This window comes from Nipponia nippon, unplaced genomic scaffold, assembly GCF_047370975.1.
Source record: "Nipponia nippon isolate SJK-2023a ecotype South Korea unplaced genomic scaffold, ASM4737097v1 scaffold_6, whole genome shotgun sequence".
Taxonomy (NCBI): Eukaryota; Metazoa; Chordata; class Aves; order Pelecaniformes; family Threskiornithidae; genus Nipponia; species Nipponia nippon.
In genome coordinates this window covers 14,009,978-14,028,770 of record NW_028262380.1, presented here as the reverse complement: position 1 = coordinate 14,028,770, position 18,793 = coordinate 14,009,978, and the positions used below count along the sequence as shown (strand labels likewise).

General features: G+C 38.1%; 1 protein-coding gene across 10 annotated transcripts in view; it reads right to left on the bottom strand.

Annotated features, from left to right (window-relative positions):
- The window catches only part of JAKMIP1 (janus kinase and microtubule interacting protein 1), a 170,422-nt gene that overhangs the window by 6,332 nt on the left and 145,297 nt on the right, over positions 1-18,793 (bottom strand). For 8 of the 10 annotated variants that reach the window (XM_087737413.1, XM_087737414.1, XM_087737417.1 and 5 more), the window contains 2 exons: positions 15,976-16,053; positions 14,187-14,390 (listed from right to left, as the gene is read on the bottom strand). In XM_087737413.1, the coding sequence (XP_087593539.1) occupies positions 14,187-14,390; positions 15,976-16,053 (282 nt within the window). Of the gene's footprint in view, positions 1-7,963; positions 7,985-11,637; positions 11,674-14,186; positions 14,391-15,975; positions 16,054-18,793 lie in introns of those variants that run through there. The other 2 variants (XM_087737421.1, XM_087737420.1) reach the window with 2 other exon arrangements.

Sequence of the window (18,793 nt, the reverse complement as noted above, 5' to 3'; positions counted from 1 at the left end):
ATCAAGGAGCAACTTTATACTATCAGCGTTTTTCAGGATTAACTACCTGATCTTTGCCTGGCCTACAATAGTTACGGTTATTAACAGTTCCTGAACTTCAAAAGAGAAATTATCATCTAGTCTACTTTCTATACATAGGCCAATAAAATTAATGTAGCAGCTGCTGCACCACTCCAAAATTATTTTATTACTCCCAAATTTTGAACAAGAGTATCTCTTTCAAAACAACATCCAATCATTATTTATAAACCTGTGTGACCAACTGACGTCAACAGTTGATTAGCTGCATTCAATTCAAAGACCTCAAATAGCAGGGAATGCCCCACACTCATGGTAGCTCAGGACAGTCGCAGCAAGGCAGCAGCTGATCCAATGACCATTTTGTATTGGTTTTGAGAACTACGGAGTTCAGCTTGAACATTTCAAATCTAACCAGGAGCTACCCCAAAGATGAGGTACATCCACCCTGCAGTTCACCTTCCATTAGGGCATACGAGTCTCCACACAAATATTGCAGACAGGTCACAAGCAATAGCTTTGTTATTGGTGCTGCTGTTTTACAAGAAAAGATTTTGTTTAAATGACTGTTTTGAATATTATGTAGTCAGAATAAGTCAATCAAAACCTCCACTGTATCATGCTGCATTGCTCAGAGATTTCCCCAGATAATATAAAAGCACAAACCAGATTAGCCTCATGTTACACTAGTGCATGCAGCTTTGCTGACAGTAACAAATGCCCCGAGCACAGCTGTATTAATTTCACTTTTCCTCTGTTGCATTTGAATTGATTTATACTTCATCTGCTTCCTGCTGAAGGCAAGTCTATCTCTCAAGCAATCATCTTCATATACTGTGTGTACCAGGAATATTACAATCACTGTAAAAAGCCATGGGATGAGAAGCAGGCAGATGTAATCACCTCTGAGATCTCTGGCCCATCAGGTTACACTCTTGTTTCTCTCCCACTCATTTTAGTTATGCTGATTCCTACTTACAACCACATCCCAGAGCTGAGTGACAGACTTCAATTCTTTGGGGGTCCTGCTATGCTCTGTGATAAAATTTGACCATGGTAAGATTAGTGGAGAGAAGCAATATTTTAAAATACCATTTTCACCTTCAAGATTTATTATGTGAGATGTTTTTTTCAATATCTGCTGAGAACTCTCCTCCAGAAAAAAAGGAAAATAAAAAAGTCCTCAAACATCTAATGGCTTTCTCACCTCAGGGTTTATAGCAAGTGCTCTTTTATAAAAGAACATGTTAATTAGGACAAGATGGCATTTTTCAGATTTGGGAATTCTGTTAATTAAGTACAAATTGAGATGTTATTATTCCCTTATGAATTTTTAATCTTTTCAAAAGATTAGGGCTATTCAGCTATTCTCTCCAGCTATTCAGAACAGTTCTAAAAAAAAGGGCTGAGGCTTCTGTTTTCCAATTCCCACCCATAACCCATCATAATTGTTAAATTTTGTGAGACAAAAAGTTAGTTTTAAGGTGAAGAAATATACACTTTCCTAAAATACAAAGACAACTTAGCAATTAAAAGGGAATACGCATAGGATTGAATTTCTTAGCAGTGAAAGTCTACAAAAAAAACCTCAAAACAACGAGATTTATGTCAGTAAGGCAGTTATATGGGGTGGATATAGTGTAGGGCAGATATCTACATGTATACATGTCCAGACTTGCCACCTAAGGATAATATGTTGAAGACAGGTGACTAGAGTTTAAATAGCTAGTATTCCCCTTATATGAGTGGAAATCACAGTGACAGAAGACTTATGCTGCAAATGAGTAAGATTTTGTAACCAACTTCTTTACTACAGAAATTAAGAGTTCAAACCTAGACAGGTCAGAATTTGTTCTAAAACACAACTGCGGGCTGGAATTTACCATCAGGTATCAAAGCTTGGGGTTGTTTACTTGCTTTCCCCTGGAGTACTGTAGGGAGGATTATCCAGGAGGATGAAGTGGGCGTAGCTATTGCCATCAATATCCTCTGATTGCACAGGGTCAGCACTGGAAGATAACCAGCCTAGCTCAGCTATTTATACATCCTGAAAGATCTGATTTAACTCATTTCTTTCCTTTTAACTGCAGAGATGGCCTTAAATATATATACTTTCAATATATTGGCAGGAAAAAACAGATTTACATCTGCACACAGTATTTAACACATAAAAATAATTATTCTCCCCCGTTGTACCTATCTGCGTTTACAGCATTGTCTTGATCATACAATGATAACAATTTCCAAAATATGACTTTAAAAAATACATGTAAACTACATGCAATAATCCTAGCTTTAACAAAAAAGGTATCTTCTAGAAGTAGCAAGAGATGTTTCTCAGTCAAAGGTTATATTAAACTACCGAGAAGGAAATTACACAAAAATTACACATACTAATTAGACCAAAGGCAGGACTGCTTGAGATGCAGTATAAGCATTTACATCTTTAGCTACTGTTCCTTTTATTTGCAAGAATTAGCAATCAAGAAGCTGTGGACTCATCCTCAGGTTTTCAACGCTTGATTAGATGCTTTCAATGAATTCTGATTTGTTTATGTTTGCAAAAGCATAACTGTGACAACAAATCACGCAGAACTATTTTATTATTATCAAGAAATTCTACCTACTTGCATGCTTCAGGGCATAAATTGATGATCAGCAAGCCAAGCTACTCCTACTATATCATACAGAGGTATAACAGTTGTGCTATAAAAGATGCATTCAGCTCTATCCTTGACAAGGCTCTCAGGAACCTTGCAGGGTAAATCCAGAGCATTTTTAACTGCACAAAAGACTATGTGAGAAAGCAACAAAATCTACTATCTTGCTATGAAAACATTGAGAAATCTTGGTTGAGAAGAAAGGCACAGGCCGTTCTTTTGTTTATTCTCATTTTTCAAAAAGGAAGGGACAGAAGACATGGATAGATAATCTAACAGTGCTTATGTTTCCTTTAAACACCCTAGCATTGGTCACAGTCAGAGCGAGGATTAGGGACAAAGTGGAGTGGTGTTCTGCTGGGTTCTAGCAATTCCTATGTTCCTGCAATTAATAGCTGCCCCTCAGTTACATGAGTGCACCTTTTTGGGACTGACAGGATTCATGAGACTAACATTGTGTTGTCAAATCATGGGGCCATACAAAGGAATTACTTTAGGCAAACAAAGAGCCACAGTCAGACAAAAATAGTGCAATGATACTGCAGCCATGAAAGAGAAGAGTGCAAATGTTAAGGACATGGGCTCTTAGCGCTCAAACCGCATTCAATGCGCTCAAACCGCATTCAAAACCAACCTGCCAAAATAAGGAATACTAATCTGTCATTGATTTTATTGCAATAGCAAATAAAACCTCACAAAACTTTATGATGATGGACGGGTAGATTTGTAAATACTCCCTGTTACTACCTTCACCCACATGGAGCTCTCCCAAGTTTTGGAAAGAGGATTAGACAAGCATCCATTTCAGTATGGCAGGCACATACTTGATAAATCATCCTTCCACTAGCAATGAAGTTTGCTGCCACTTCTGAGTAAGTGCTTGCAAGCAGACAGAAAGCAGGAGGGGCTGAAAGGGCCCTACTGTTGTCTGCATTAACAGCAGATGGCTCTGCCGGCCAAGCTACGGCTGGAACAGCAACCTCAGCTCTGTCAGGCATGAGGCTCAGCTGTGAAATCCATTTGCATTTCCAGCCAGCTACAGAACAAAGACACTAAAGACTCACAATATATTCCTTGCTTATTACTTAACGGCAATTTGAACAGACTTTTAAGTTTCATTATAAAATTTTTCTTAATAGTAGTTACAAATACATTATATATACAAAGGTAGGTGGCACAGCTACAACCCTGATGGACAGCCTAAAAATGCTAACAAGGGAGAGAACATCCAGAAAGTTCAGGCAGCTAAAGCATACATTTCCTTTGGAAGTCTATAGTGCGAAGACAGGCATATGACTGAAAGTCTGCTAAAGCACCCATAACATGGCAATATGTATGACATTACTCTACGAACAGACCCGTAAAAGGGAAGTTTACCATCAGTCATTTCCAATTGTATAAACTGCATATTCACTGACTGCAGTGATCATATACTGCCCTTCCTCTTCAATCCAATGCTTGGAGAGCTCCCAAACACAAAGGGCTGTCAAATTGCCCAAAAGCAGGAGATTAAACATTATTCTCAGCAGAAGACTCCTAATGTGCAGAAGATTCCTCCTAAATGCTCACAACACTCATTTCCTACAACCCTCATTTCCTTTCACCTCATGATGGGAAGTTCATCTTCCTAGAAACAGGATATACTTCTTGAAGTTCAATTATTCACTTAAGCAATTACTTCCCTTTGGTAAACTTGGATGGCAATTGCCTTTAGCGTGTATCTTCCAGTACTGGTAGGGAAATTAAGACAAGTCAACTCTTCCTTTCTGAACTAACAGAGGGCTGAAACACCAAGATGGGACTACACAACATTATTACTCCCAGCAGTCCTGACCTTCCTCCAGAAGGGGAGTCTCTAAGTTCACATGAAACATTGCTTTATAGGTAGTATGCTGCCTGAGCTGGCCTATGTGGGACAATTCAGGTGTCTCTGAACCTACAGCTCAGTTTTCCTGATAGTTGGATAATTTCCCTAGAGATTTTTGTTTTCCAAATACATCCAAACTCAGAAAAAGGCTAGATAACCCTAGATGCAAATTCATTATTGTCATGAATCCCTTGTACAAAGGTGGAAAAAAAAGGGATAATACAGTTTTTAAAACTGAATTAAAGTCAATGGGTTCCTTGCAGACCATTCAAATCAGAGGTCAGGTCCAATGGAATGATATTAATGCATTGCCAGTGGAGAACTAGCTAGGTACTGATTTCAAAAGGGAAATTTCTGTAATTTTTAGCATGGTCTGGCTCCTGTGGCTATCCTGCAACCTTAAGGTTGCAAGCCACATCTCTGGGATGTCTGAGGAATCAAGGTTTAAGTGAAATGCAAGAAGCATGATGGTGGATGTGTGCCTGGAAATATTACTCTACTTTCACTAACAGAGAAATTCCAATAACAAAGGCTTAGAAAACTCAGCTTGCATTATGAAACAAAGAAATACAAATAATGCAAGCTGATGGTGGAAACAATAGTATTGCACTTCCATTACTTAACATCATTGAATGGTTTAGCCAAAACGAAAATATTGCTCTATTAAAAAAAAAAAAAGTTAATTGCATTCCCACACAGTACACATGAAGTACGTGTGCACAACTTGTGTTATAATAGCAATCCATCTACATTAAGTGCCATTTCCATGAATATAGCGCCCATTGTAAAGGAGCGCTGAAATAAATGGAAATCCTTCCGCTGAGCTCTGTGAGCCCTGGATTGCAGTCTCAGAGCTATCATTTTTCTGCTGGAGGCAATAAATCAGCCCAGTAATGATTTGTCATCATTTTGAGAGTTTGTCATGGGAGGAACTTCAGCATTACAAGGAAAGAAAATTGAATTGAGATGTAATGAAGTGCCCTACTACTCTAAGATGCTAGGTCCAAATTTCCTCCACCAAGCAACCAAAATGTGCATATTTCCTCATTTGTTTTAGTTTTTCTCTCACAATACCTCAAATTCTGATGAGAAATTGACCGTGTAGCTCTACAATTACATGGTTCCTTACACACATTCTGTTTTTTTGACCTGATTTCCCAGCTACCTTTTTAGTAGCAAACACAGATTCTGAGAATTTCGGTGTTTTCTGTTTATTGGATAGTGATACAGGGTAGATGAAGTGGACTTCTTCATCCAAGCCTTTTGCCCTCTCCAATTCACTCATAGCATTAGCCAGTCATTCACAGTCCTGAACCAACCTCTTGGATAGCTTCAAATCCTCAAGGAGCTTTGCCAAATGGGGAAAAAGCTACCAGGAAAGGAACTTCTGTGACAAATTTAATCTTCCAGACAATGATGACCACATCATTGTTCACACAGGTGTCTAGCTGCAGAACTGATGTTCTTGTTTCCTAGGTAAGTGTGTAAGTAAAGAGCCCATCTGAACAAACATACTGTTTTACTCACAGCAACATCAAGAAGATCAATTTATCTGGCTGCAAAATATGCTCTTTGCCATGCTACTACAGATGTGAAAACGCAAGAATGTACTAATCAGGGGGTTTAGAAATCACCTTAATAGTTCCTGTGACATGCTCTTATTGGATTTACATTCATCAGCAAATCCAAGAAAACAATTTGATAATTTTAGCACAAAGCAGACAAAGGAGGATTTGCTAAGCTGCTTAGAGCCTCGGCTCTGAAATGTTGGAAAGGTTCAGGTTGATGTACGTTCACAGGATAGGCACCATGGATGGACTATATCAGACATGAACAATGTTTTGAATCTTTGAAGCCAGCTTATGATCAAGAATGTATCTCATTCTGCAGCAAAATTTAGCATGGGAAATATTCCCAATCTGACACAGGGAAGAATCAATATTGTTTCATTATATCATTATTGTAAGCAGCTTCTCAACCCTATTAAGATGCAGGTATGTAAGATCTTTAATAATGTGAACAGCATAACTATGTTACGTGTGTAAATTTAAACAAAGATGAATATAAACTGACTTGCCTTTAGCTATTATTCAAATCACTAAGCTGATGGATAGAATTCCTTAATGAAAATAAATATATTATTTTCTTGATTTTTTTTTTTAAATCTAATGCATTTTAACAGCTGTTTAAAAGACTCTACTGTGTTTACAATGCAATTTGCCTATGTAAGTGCCACATGCATTTACTCAAGCTATTGGATCTGCTACTGTAAGGGATGTGGATTCAGGAATCCAAATGTTCCCTTTAGTCCCATATTACTAGAACGTGATTTTGCATAATGGTCATAATGAAGCAAGCAAGCACACTGTGACAGCATTAGCTTAAGCTATTTTTGTTGCCATCTTGTTTTACTTTATGAATGAAAACTTAATATAAATTTCTGCCAGTTGAATATAATAACAGTAGATCATTTTGGATACACTGTACCTCTCTGATCCTCACCAAGGTCTTTCTTTACATGGCAGGTGAAAATTTCATTCCTTTCTGTGTTCTGCAGTCTCAACCATGATAATCCAATTAATAGTTACTGAAGTAGGAGAATTGTTCTTGTTAATCTTTATTATGCATTTGTAGTTTCTTTATTTGCCTTCCTGAGGAGAATGAACATTTTAGCAGCTGCATTGATGCATTTCTCAGCATGAAAGTTAACATGTATTCAATCACATTGGTCTTAGTAGTAAATCGGTGAATTTTATAAATGCATTTAGCTTAAGATAACTCTTTGTTATAAGCTGATTCTGAATGACTGTATGTACATGAAGATAAGGCTTAATATTTACTACTAAACTTGATTTATTTTTTTTTTAACACTGAGAGTCTTTTAATTTATGCTATAGTAATACTACATCATACATTGATATCTAACTGAAGAATATGAACAGTCTTATCGCTTTTCATGAGGGAAAAACAATAATTAAAGCCACATTAGACTTATATCTAGACAAATGGCTATTCTAAGTCTATGTGAGCTCAGAAGACAAAACACACATTCAACATCTTAAAATTGACTCCTTGACAGCCTAGACTTATTATCAGAAAAAAAAAAGCATCATGTAATATTTATTTAGCATTAAATTTAGATTATTTTACATTCTGATATTTAAATAGCAAATGTTCATGTAAGTAATTATCATGATATATGTATGAATTGTGCATATGAAAATATATTTCATCGTCACTTCTACAACAAACCTCACAACACTTTCTTTTTAGACTTGCCTTTCCTCAGCTCCCACTGGTCTTTCCTAAGAAACATAGGGTATTCAGGATTTCAGATGAGAGGATTTCAGCATTCAAACTTCAGATGAGAGTTTTCTTGATTCTAATATTACTTTAAGGCATACAGTTGCTCTTAACTTGAGCACAATCTCAATCACACCTTGTTTAGGACAAAGAGAGCAGACTTTTCAGATATATTTTGTACGTATTACACCAGTCCTGCTATCATCTTATTCAGACAAGTAGCGAAGCAGGCATGGTTTGAGCTGAAGCAAAAATATACAGAAAACATACATAAGGAAACACTGTAAGATAAACATATAGAAATAAGTAAAATTAACTCTCATCTGCCATGCATGTCATCTGTGGGAAATTACAGAAGTTTATTGTGATATTTTCATTATAGCAGCAATGATGCCTTGAAAGACTCAACACTCACTTATGCATGACAAATCAATGCCACAGGTCAACTATGATTAACCTAGTCATGATGTGCTTGATGAATATAGATGGCAGTTAGATAGCTATGATATCAGATGCCTTTAAGAGCAATTCATTAATATAAAAAATGCATTATCAACAATAATCTATTATATGTTGAACAGCAAAGCACAGAACATTTCTCAACTGCAAGCATTAGTAATTGCAAAAAAAAAAAAAATCACTGGTTGCCCTATGTATTCCTCTTCATGTATAGTTGTATGCAAATAGCTGGGAATGAACTTTGCTAGCACCTTAACACTTCAGATTTAAAATAAAAACATTAAAAGAGATCGTATCTATAGAGATTTGGATGTAAAATGATCTGAGACTTTCCCCAATTTTTATTGTGTAAGTAACTTAAGTAGTAATACTTCTACCTACTTTCTAAATTGTGTGACAAAGCTGTCAGTTTTTGACCAAGCCTGCCTCTCCGGCACAAGATAACATGCCAGAGGAGGTGATGTCTTTAATTTGTCCTCTCTGACACAAGGCAATGTGACAAAGAGGACAAATTTAAGACAACACCTCCTCGTGCCTATCAATGAGGCACACTGAGCGTAGCATCCTCCCTCCCCTCTCCCTTCTCCAAGAGCCTTCCCAGTCAAACGTTAAACCTTAATAATTCTCCTTGGTTGAAAAATAGATGGTCTATCAACCGTAACAGATTACACAGCAAAGGTGAGCAGAACAACTGCTGGATTTATCTAAGCTTTACCTGAACATCTGTAGTATATCAAGTGGCAAATCTCAGGTTCCTACTTCACACTGGCAATTACTGTCATTAACAAATTAATTTTTTTAAATGAAGGTTTTTTAAAAAAAAAAACAAACAAAAAACAACAACCAAAAAAACCAAATATGTATTCCAAATGGCTGAGTCAATATGATCTTATAGATATGGTGACATCCAACCCTATGGATTTGTAAACAAACTACTCTCCCAGTGAAAAAAGTGTCCTACCTACAAGATAGCAGGGAGAACTCATGGAGGAATGGCATCCACTATAGCTTTGTTTGACCTTTAAGCAGTAAGAACTTGTCTCTTCAGGCCAGAAAAAAAAGGAACGAAGAAACTTAGTGATGGAAATTAGTTTGGTGTTTCTTGATTTCAAGCTATACTTATATTTTGACATTTCAGGATGAAAAAAGACATCACTGCTTCTGACTTCTCCTTGGTGTCCATGAAAAAAAGTGAGGCATTGCATTTGCAGTGAACCCTTCTCTATGGCAGTGACACATAGAGGTCAGTTTTGAGTTACACCTGTTCTGTCCTAAAGGATTGTCCTATGCCTTCTTCTAGTAAAACGTGCAAATAAAGTGGCAATTTCTGCGTTTATTAGCAATTAATAATCCAACCTGGTCATAGGAGTAAATGCTATAGTTGAAAGAAAACATAGTTAAAATATTTACAGCTGTATTCCAATGATTTAGAATTAGTTGGAATTTGGATGTGTTCAGCATTCCATGGATGTATTATATTCAGGTCTAGAATTGAAGTGATGGTTTGTTTTACTCTGTAAAACTGAGCTCCACCCAAGAATATTCTAACCCAAGTTAGAATAAAACACCCCCATCTTAGTACAGTACTACAGTGCAACTCAGAGAAAAAAAAAGTTTCACACTTTTTGATGACACAACAAACTACCACATCTTTTCTATTTTTTCTTTCTTACGATTTTATACAAAGATAAGACTGCTATGGGAAATTATTGGATTACATTAATAAAATCTGTCTCTCATACCCTTTCTGATTGGCAGCACCCATTTTTGGAACCCAGTGTGTGTCAATCTGCTGTCCTTCAAGGATTTTCTAGCTTCTCTTTGTATTTAAAATAACTTAAAATGAAATCAGAATAAATGCTATTTCTATTATAAACTTTCTTCATGTTTGAATACTGCCAACAGTGCAATTTGAATTAATTTATCCTAATTTAAAGCCTGATTCTGATGACTTTCCGCAGCTTCTTACTCCAGAAGCAGCTACAGTCAAACCAACAGGAATGTATTTCAAGTTAGATCCCATTTGGTTTATATAAAGAATAATTTGACCTTTAAATATTTATTAACTTCAGCAGATAATACAATCAATATAGTTTAAGGTAATCTAACCTTGATGCTGTGTGGATTTTTTGTGTTGGGTTTTTTTGGATGGTTGGTTTTTGGTTGGGTTTGCGTTTTTTTGAGTTTGCTTAATTAAGAAGTTGATATAACTACTTCATGTTGTATTGCTCCATTTGAAATATTTTTTCTCAGAGATGGTTTTTATAGCTACACCAACACATTTTTCTCTCTCTCTAGAAATAGCTTAGCACATTATATATGTAAAAAAAAATTACCCTTCTTAACAGAACCTGCTAGTAATGATCTTCACATTTTCCAAAATGCACAAAAGTTATGCCACTGGACTGACTAGAGCACAAATGTTACTTTTAAATGAAGTCCTGCTAAAAATAAACCAGACACTGATTGACAAAAGCTTACAATAACAGTGTAGCACAATGAGACATTTTTGATGGCAATATATGCAGGAACTGCGGTTGAACTGCACATACCCTATGGCTAGAAGCAAATATCACAAGCTGCTCATGACAGATTTTTAATTAACACATTTTGCCTCCTCCAAATAGAGAGAACGGTGTAAATCAAAATACCTTCTCTGACTTAAATGGAGTACTGTCAATATGCTTCAGCTGAGGATCTGTCCCCCAGACCTGCATGTTGCATTCTGCATTTAATAAAAGCATTGTATGCCTTAGCAAGCGGATCTAATCACACAGTCTGTCTAATTTGGCTCCACAGAGGCCTGGTTTCCTTAATACACACTGGGTATACATGAATGATTCCATTTATATACTACAAATGAACAATAATAATGTGGGGCTATATGTGCCCAAGATGAACAAACCTACCAATGTAAAACAGGGCCTAACATCCTAAAATATATTTATTTCACTGGAACAAAGTCAATACCCAGTGGCTAACAACTAAGGCTTTATATCTGGACAAAGAAGCACACATAAAGCGGCACAGGCTCACACTTGGACAACAGTTTACCCACTTTCTTACGCACGTCCCTGTCCCTTTCAGAGAGTACATTCCCCAGGAAGAACATTTACCAGCTCTGTAAAACCAGCATCTCACAAGCTAAATCCTCAAAGTCCCTGCATGAAGCAGTTCACCTATAATGAAACCCCGCAGACCTACCTGCAGAGTTCTTCACATGCCTTGCCACTTCTGCATCCTGCAGTATGGTCAAGGATCATTTACATGCAGGAGAGAACTCCTCCTTCCCCATCATCAGATCTTCTTGGACCCCCACTCTGTATGTCTGACACAGAAACTGACCTAAAGAAGGTTGTAGCCAGCCTGCCAGGATAAGTAGAGCCCTTGTATCAGGCAGACAAGAAGGTAATGGAAGCAAAGAAACAGGCCTTCTGGAAGTGATCAAATTTCCAGAGTTTCAGAGAATTTGGAGTCTTTTATATGTGGTTTCTGTTTCAGGGAAAGTTTGAGAGTGTTTGCAACAAGGACATTCTGTATTAAGTCTTGCAGGTCCATCATGCTGTCGTATCAGTCTCCGTAACCACCACTTCAGCCGAGTAAGAAGTGTGGTGCATACTGTAAAGGCACTGCAGACTGTACAAATATGACAAGGTCTAGACTACAGTTTTGCCAGAATAAAGTGTAATGGGTGCTTGCTAATGCCTCAATGTCAGCGAAGAAAAGAGGGGATTCATATAATGTAGCATCTAGTCATGTACTATACTTAGAGCAGCTTCATCCATACCTTAGGACTCTGCCAACTCTCATTTTTGTAGCATTTCAGCTGCTGTCATCTGCTAGTGTAGATGAATGTAATCCTACGACAATTAGCCCTGTGACACTACTGATCCATGCTACGGGTTTTTTGTTTGGTTGTTTTTTTGTTTTTAAGCCATGGACGTTTGCATACAACTACTAGGTTATCAGTGTTGACCACTGGTCCCATAAGGCCTCACAAATACAACCTTCAGGAAGAAAACAACCAAGAAGAAGAATCTGAGCAAAAGATTTCAAATGCAATCTGTTAATCTACCATGCCCCAGGAAAATTAACTACCATCTTTGCCTTTGTTTTTCGTGTCTACTATGGGGGGTTAAAAATAGATGACTAAAATACTTAGCTCCTTATTAAGCAATAGAATTCAGTTTAACGTGTCCTGCAGGGCTGTAACATTAGCATGTCTAATGAGATGGGCACAATACGAAACTCTAATGACACAGTATAAAATGGATCTGGAGACAGGTACATAAACATCCAGGGCTAATAAGGCTATGTTTATGCCAGCATTTTTGTTCAGAGCTGGAGCAAAGTTTTCTTCCACACTCATTATATTTAACTTTATGTTGTGGAGCAATCTGTAAATACATGAACTGGACTCAACTGAAGATGTGCTCCAGATATGTACCTAAAGTGCTCTGACCAATAGTGGAACCAAATGGAACATAGTCCAAATTAAACCCCTGATACCTGTCTAGGAAATTGGACTGTCTAAGAGACTGGCAAAAAAAAAAACATTCTCACTAATTTTCAGCTACACTAATAACATTAAGCTAATAACTTCTGGCTCCATCCTTATTTACCAGATTTCATTTATTTACTCTACTCTCTCTTTCTGACACTTTTAGCATCAGCTGGTACCTACCTTCTCCAGCTTTCTGTACACCATCACTGATCTGACACCCATTAAAAAAAAATCATCTCCCGATCTCAATGTTACATGTTCCAAAACAAGGAAACACAGTGAAGGAATAAGAGAAAGGAGACTTGTAGGAAGTCACAGCTCAGCTCTAACGCTGGCACCATAAGCACTTCTCATGACTGCAGGATGACAGGAGATGAACACAACAGTGCCAGGTCAGTACATTACATCGGTTGTGGTCTATATTCATCTACAAAGCCAACCTGAACAGAGAGAGGTTTGAACTAAACTAAATGCAGTCCTTGCCCCAGTAACCAGCATCTGAGACAGCAACAACAGGCTGAACGCATCTGCATAGCAGAGTTTGGCATTTACAATACGTGATTCCAGATTTGCAACTGGAGGATAGTCCTCAGGATCTAAGACTTCTAGCTGCATCTTCCAGAGGTTACTATAAAGAGGAACCAAAATCCTTAGGAAAAGTTATTCCTGCTGGAATAATTAACACCCTGAGACATGCAGCTCTCTTCTTTCCCTGAATATTTGCACAGAAAAACTAGCGATCCTACCAAATGATTCTTCAGAAAATAATTACCACACTTGCCAGGAACTTGCCTGAATTCAAGTTGTCAGTATTTGTCCTTAAGGAAGTGGCTTAGACAGACAAGGCTTTTCTGAACTAATTTAAATGCATGAAGTCTTGTAAATGGCCTTTTAAAGACTTCCTAGGACTTCCTCTTTTTTTCTTTTTTTTTTTTTTTAATTTCAAAAGATTTCACAAATAGCTAAAAGAAATAGAAGGAGGAAAAAATAAATTCGATTCCTATAACTACTACTTCTGCCTTTCCTCTTTTCATAGTGTTACACTCTTACAACCTTCCATTCTGGCTTTTTCTAATTTAGGCCTTAAACTTGCAACAAGCTCCCCTTGGAGTCCTGTGGAAGACCGTGTGGTTGTACACATATGAAACAGATTGTGCAACAGGACCTTGTAGTGAGACAGTGACTCATTTTGTGTGTGTACCATGCCCAGCACAACCAAGACCTAACACTGCTCCTCTCCTTGACACAGGAGCAATACAAAGAATAGACTAAGCGTAACTCAACGAGGTGAGGGTGAAGCGATGCTGTTCTATGGGCAGTGGCGGCAACCACAGAGGTAACACCAACAAGGGGGAGGAGAGAGAACCGGGATTACCTGCTGTGCCTGCTGCAGCAGCTCCATTCGCTCGTGCAAGATCTGGCTGTCAAACTCACGGCTCTGCCTCAGGATCTGCCGCCGCACCTTCTCCACTGCAGCTCGCAAATCCTCCCTCTGGGCTTCGGTCAGTGACTCGCTTGCCCGCCTTCCTGGATCCTGCTGCAGGGCATTATACAGCGTGGCTTCCAACTCCTGGATTTTCTAATGCAACCCAAATCACATACAGACAGGCTGCCATTTGAATCCAGCAAGCAAACGACCCACCAACAGCTAGAGGAGAAGGCTAGCAAGCAAAGCCTTAGGCAGGAGGGAAGGATGGCCACAGACAGGTAGACAGAAAGCAGCAGTCGTGAGCAGTGAGGAGCGTTCCACACAGAGTGCACATAGCCTCCCCGCACTGATTTACACCCAGGCAATGCTTCCCATTCTAGTAAATGATTGATTTCTTCTATTTAAGAAAGATTCAGATGATATGTCTGTGCTCAATATGTAACAAAACCCCAACCTCTGATGCTGAACATTACAAAATTAATGCAAACTAACAGATTCCCTTCAACTGCAACTAAATTTTTAGTCATCCTATAAAATAAAAAGCCCACAGGCAAAGCTGTGAACAACAGAAATCTTATTGTCTCCCTCCCTCTGGCCCTACTGTCCTGCCATCCATTGCTCAAAGTCTATGTCACTGGCTTAGTTCCAAGTTGCCCTAAGCAATGAAGAGAGGAACGCTTGTACATTTGCATACATCCCTCATCAGTCTCTTGCCATTTGCCAGATTCCTAACCAGATTCTCATGCACTGACCAAAACTGCAGTACTTTGCAAAGCAGAGAGTAGAGGAGAACTTTACATTCATATGGAGAACTGTATTCCCAAGAGTAAAGAAAGACAGGAATCATGGCAGTGTTTCCTTAATTACTGGGGTTAGTATGATCCTATTAAAAACCAGCATCCAGACTGACAATATTTGAATCAAGTGCATCTGACAACATCTCTTTAGCCCTCATAACACCTTTGTGAGGTAGGTAATTCTATCCATATTAGTGATGCATAAACAGCTGCACAGAGAGGTTAAATGGCTTGCCCAAGGTCACAGTGCTAGAAATAGAGCCTGCTTGCTTTTATCTCTGTTATCTGCTCTAAGCACTAGACCTTGCTTCTCTTCTCAAAACATTTTCCCCATAAGAAATATTTACAACGTATAAATAATTCTTCAGGCCATTATCTTTTGATTCCCTGAAGTCTCACTATTAACAAAGTTGGGTGTGCAGTTTTACCAATTCTTAGATAATTCCTAATTGTTGCTTAGCCTGTGAGAAAGCAAGGTTGCAGCTTCCCTTTTGAAAACTAGGAAAGGTACAGTTGGATAGGACAGCACAGGAAGGAATTGCATAGGAAGAACAGGCTTTCCCAACTTGGGATAGGTTAGCAGCAGTAGTATTGACAAATGCTTAGGAAAAAGCAAACCTGGAAAAGTTCTAAAGTAATTTCTGGTGTATTTTGCCAGTGATAATTTTGAACACACATAGACCAGCTCTTCCCATTCCAAATGTACTAACAAGATGTTCACATATTTTAGAATAAAAAATGCAATGCACAAACATTACATTTCTAAATACTATAATCCGTTTCCTAAGTCTCTATTTAAGTAGTATTTGATTTCCTAGTCTGGCAGAAAAATAAATCAATTAAAAAAGAACCTATTTATAATCAAAAGAAAAAAAAAACAACCTGTATTTCATCAAATTTGTTCAAACATGAAAATTTAATGACTGATCTTTTCCTACCATGTATGCCTGGTCCAGAGCTTGCTTCCTGTAGTCGAGTTCTTCCTCTAAATAACCCTTCTGTTTACTGAACAGGTCCTGAGCGATAATAAAAACAAGGGAGTATTTGTTTTTTATCCTAATTCATGAAGAATCATAAATGTCATCATTTTTACGTGAGCTTTCCACTTGAAAGCAAAGAAAATCTATAGCCAATGACCGCATTCATTGTAAGGATATTTGGAATATCAAATCTACAATATTAGCACTTAAAATACATGTATCGTATTAACGAGCTGTACCTATAAAGTATAGACCTCTATACCAGTGTACAAACCTGCCTTGACCTGACAGAAGTGCACGCAAAAGCTGAACAGTGGATGGGAATGTGCATGCACGTGGTTCAATAATCGTTACTTGCACACGGCAGGCCAAGGGAGGGAAGAGAGAAACACAAGTGAGGGAACTTTGCTGCTTCTCTGAAAATATCCAGTGTGCACCCTTAAGGAAATCATGGGGAAACTGTAATCTGTGTTGTCTAGTCTGTTCTTCTAGGCAGGAAGCCAGAACATGCAGGGCCGTAGCTGGGTTCTGCCATCACATTCCCTGATGCATTAGTGAAGCAGAAGTAAAAGCTCAGTTCTCAACTTGTAAAGGAAGGAACCCTATTTGAAATGGGTAAAGTGATGCCCAGAGAGGTTAAGTGACTTTAGCTGAAGCGCTGAAGAAGTTTTCAACATACCTAGGATTTACAGGGATTTTTTGCTTTTGTTTTTAAAATCAAACTCATCAAATTCCACAGAAGCAAAACCTTGCAGTTGTAACACAGGCTGGGATTTCAGTGGGACTCAGTATCCAAAAGCATGATCTTGCATGAAAATTGTGGGCATTTGAATGGTTGTCTGAACAATCAAGTGAGAGCTGACTAGTGACAGTGCTCTTGCAAAACATGCCTTTAGAGTGTTTTGGATGATAGTAAGTAGAAGATAAAATAGTTACTTGATTTTATTAGCTTTCTTTCAAGGCAGGTTGTCATGCTCAAAAAAATAAGTGGTAGTCCAGAAAGCAGAGAGGCCCTTTGATTGAATTTAGTAGTTGTCAGCATTCTTTTTTCTATTCAACAAACTCTTGCATTTCCTCAACATATAGAATAAATGCCAAATTAAATATATAGGGTTCTTAAGATGATTGGTTGTAGATTTTATTAACAGTATAAAAAAATAAAATCAAATGTTGCTGGTCTCGTTAGTTTTATTGGATATGGGATTGCCCCAAAGTCACTTATTTGGCCAAATTTTACCTTCACACATACATGTGGATTTCCAACAGGTTTTCTGTCAGCTGCCAGTGTAGCACTGGCATAGAATTTGCCTAAGCATGAACCATGATGATGAATTCTCACTCCAAACATTTGGTTTAAAACAAATCCATTCTGATCAGCAAACTAATGCTTGGGATGGGCTTAGAGCATAAAATGACTACAGATGACCTGCCACTTGTTAAGAACAACTCATAATTGGTGACAGCAGCAACACACAAGACCAATATTAGAGAACTCAGAGGAATAAGTTGCTATTTGTTCTCTGTATAAGAACTTTAATATTTATTATTCAGGTTTTTTTGTAAACTTGGAGTTCTTTTAATTACCTATGAATTAATATTGAAATTAGAACCAAAGTTTAAGTCAGGCTTTGATCTTGGGGCTGGAATTCAGTTACCCACAGATGGGCATCTATTGCTATTATAGCCATTTTAGGGTATGCTACTTCAGCTGCTGGTCCAGAGGGGCAGGGATCTCCAACAGGTCCCATAGTACATATTTCTCAGTCCCTTGTGGACACCTCCAGAACTCTGAAGAATGTAATATGGCATTAGACACCATGTTTATGCAACTGAATCCCACCTTGACTACCCAGGTGGCATTATTTTCTTATGTGGATTACAGCAATAGCTACATGGCTGTTGTACAAGATGCAATACCACAGTGCACTGTGTAACACATAGTAAAGGACAGGCCTGGTCCTAACATGCTTACAAGTGGCTGACACCAGAGAAGTAGACTGACTTGCCCAAGACTATAGAGAGGGTCAGAGCTACAAACAGATCCCAGAATAGCAGTGAAGCTGCCCTGATCGTGTTACTTCTCCAAAAGCTATTGTAAGAGCTGGCCACAAAAAGCAAGAGGGAAGGAAACAACAATAGGATCTCAAACTCTTAATACAGGTTCCAAGGACAACTAAATCAGTGCTCAGCAATTCTGAAAGTGTCATGCCAGAACATTATTTCTAAACTCATTTCACAATTGAGTCAATCATTGGCAATGTAGACTGTCAGATTGCTATGCTAAACAAATAGATACAGGGCTATCCAGAGTAAGACTTCAAAACATCACAGATAATAACTGGGAAGATAATAAACCAAGTTAGAAAGAAACTATTGTTTTCCAGTTCCTTTTATAAAAGAATCTAGTATTTGTGGGCACTTTCCCTCTCCAAAACCTTTGCATTTTGTGTTCAAACAACGTGTGGATGTGGTGCTTAGGGACATGGTTTAGAGGTGGACCTGGCAGTTAGGTTAACGGTTGGACTCAATGATCTCAGAGGTCTTTTCCAACCTTAAAGATTCTATGATTCTATGATTTTTCCAGAACAAGAGTTAAAAATAAAGAAATACTAAATGTGGAAAGGATCATACCTATGTTAAAGTACAACCAGTATGGTAGGCTATGCTCAACAGAGAACACAGTCTGAGCACTTCTTTTTTTGATTGTGGCCCGTATACACACTTCTTCAGTGGCCCTGGGCAAATCACTTAACCTCCCTGTCTCAGTTTCCCATTC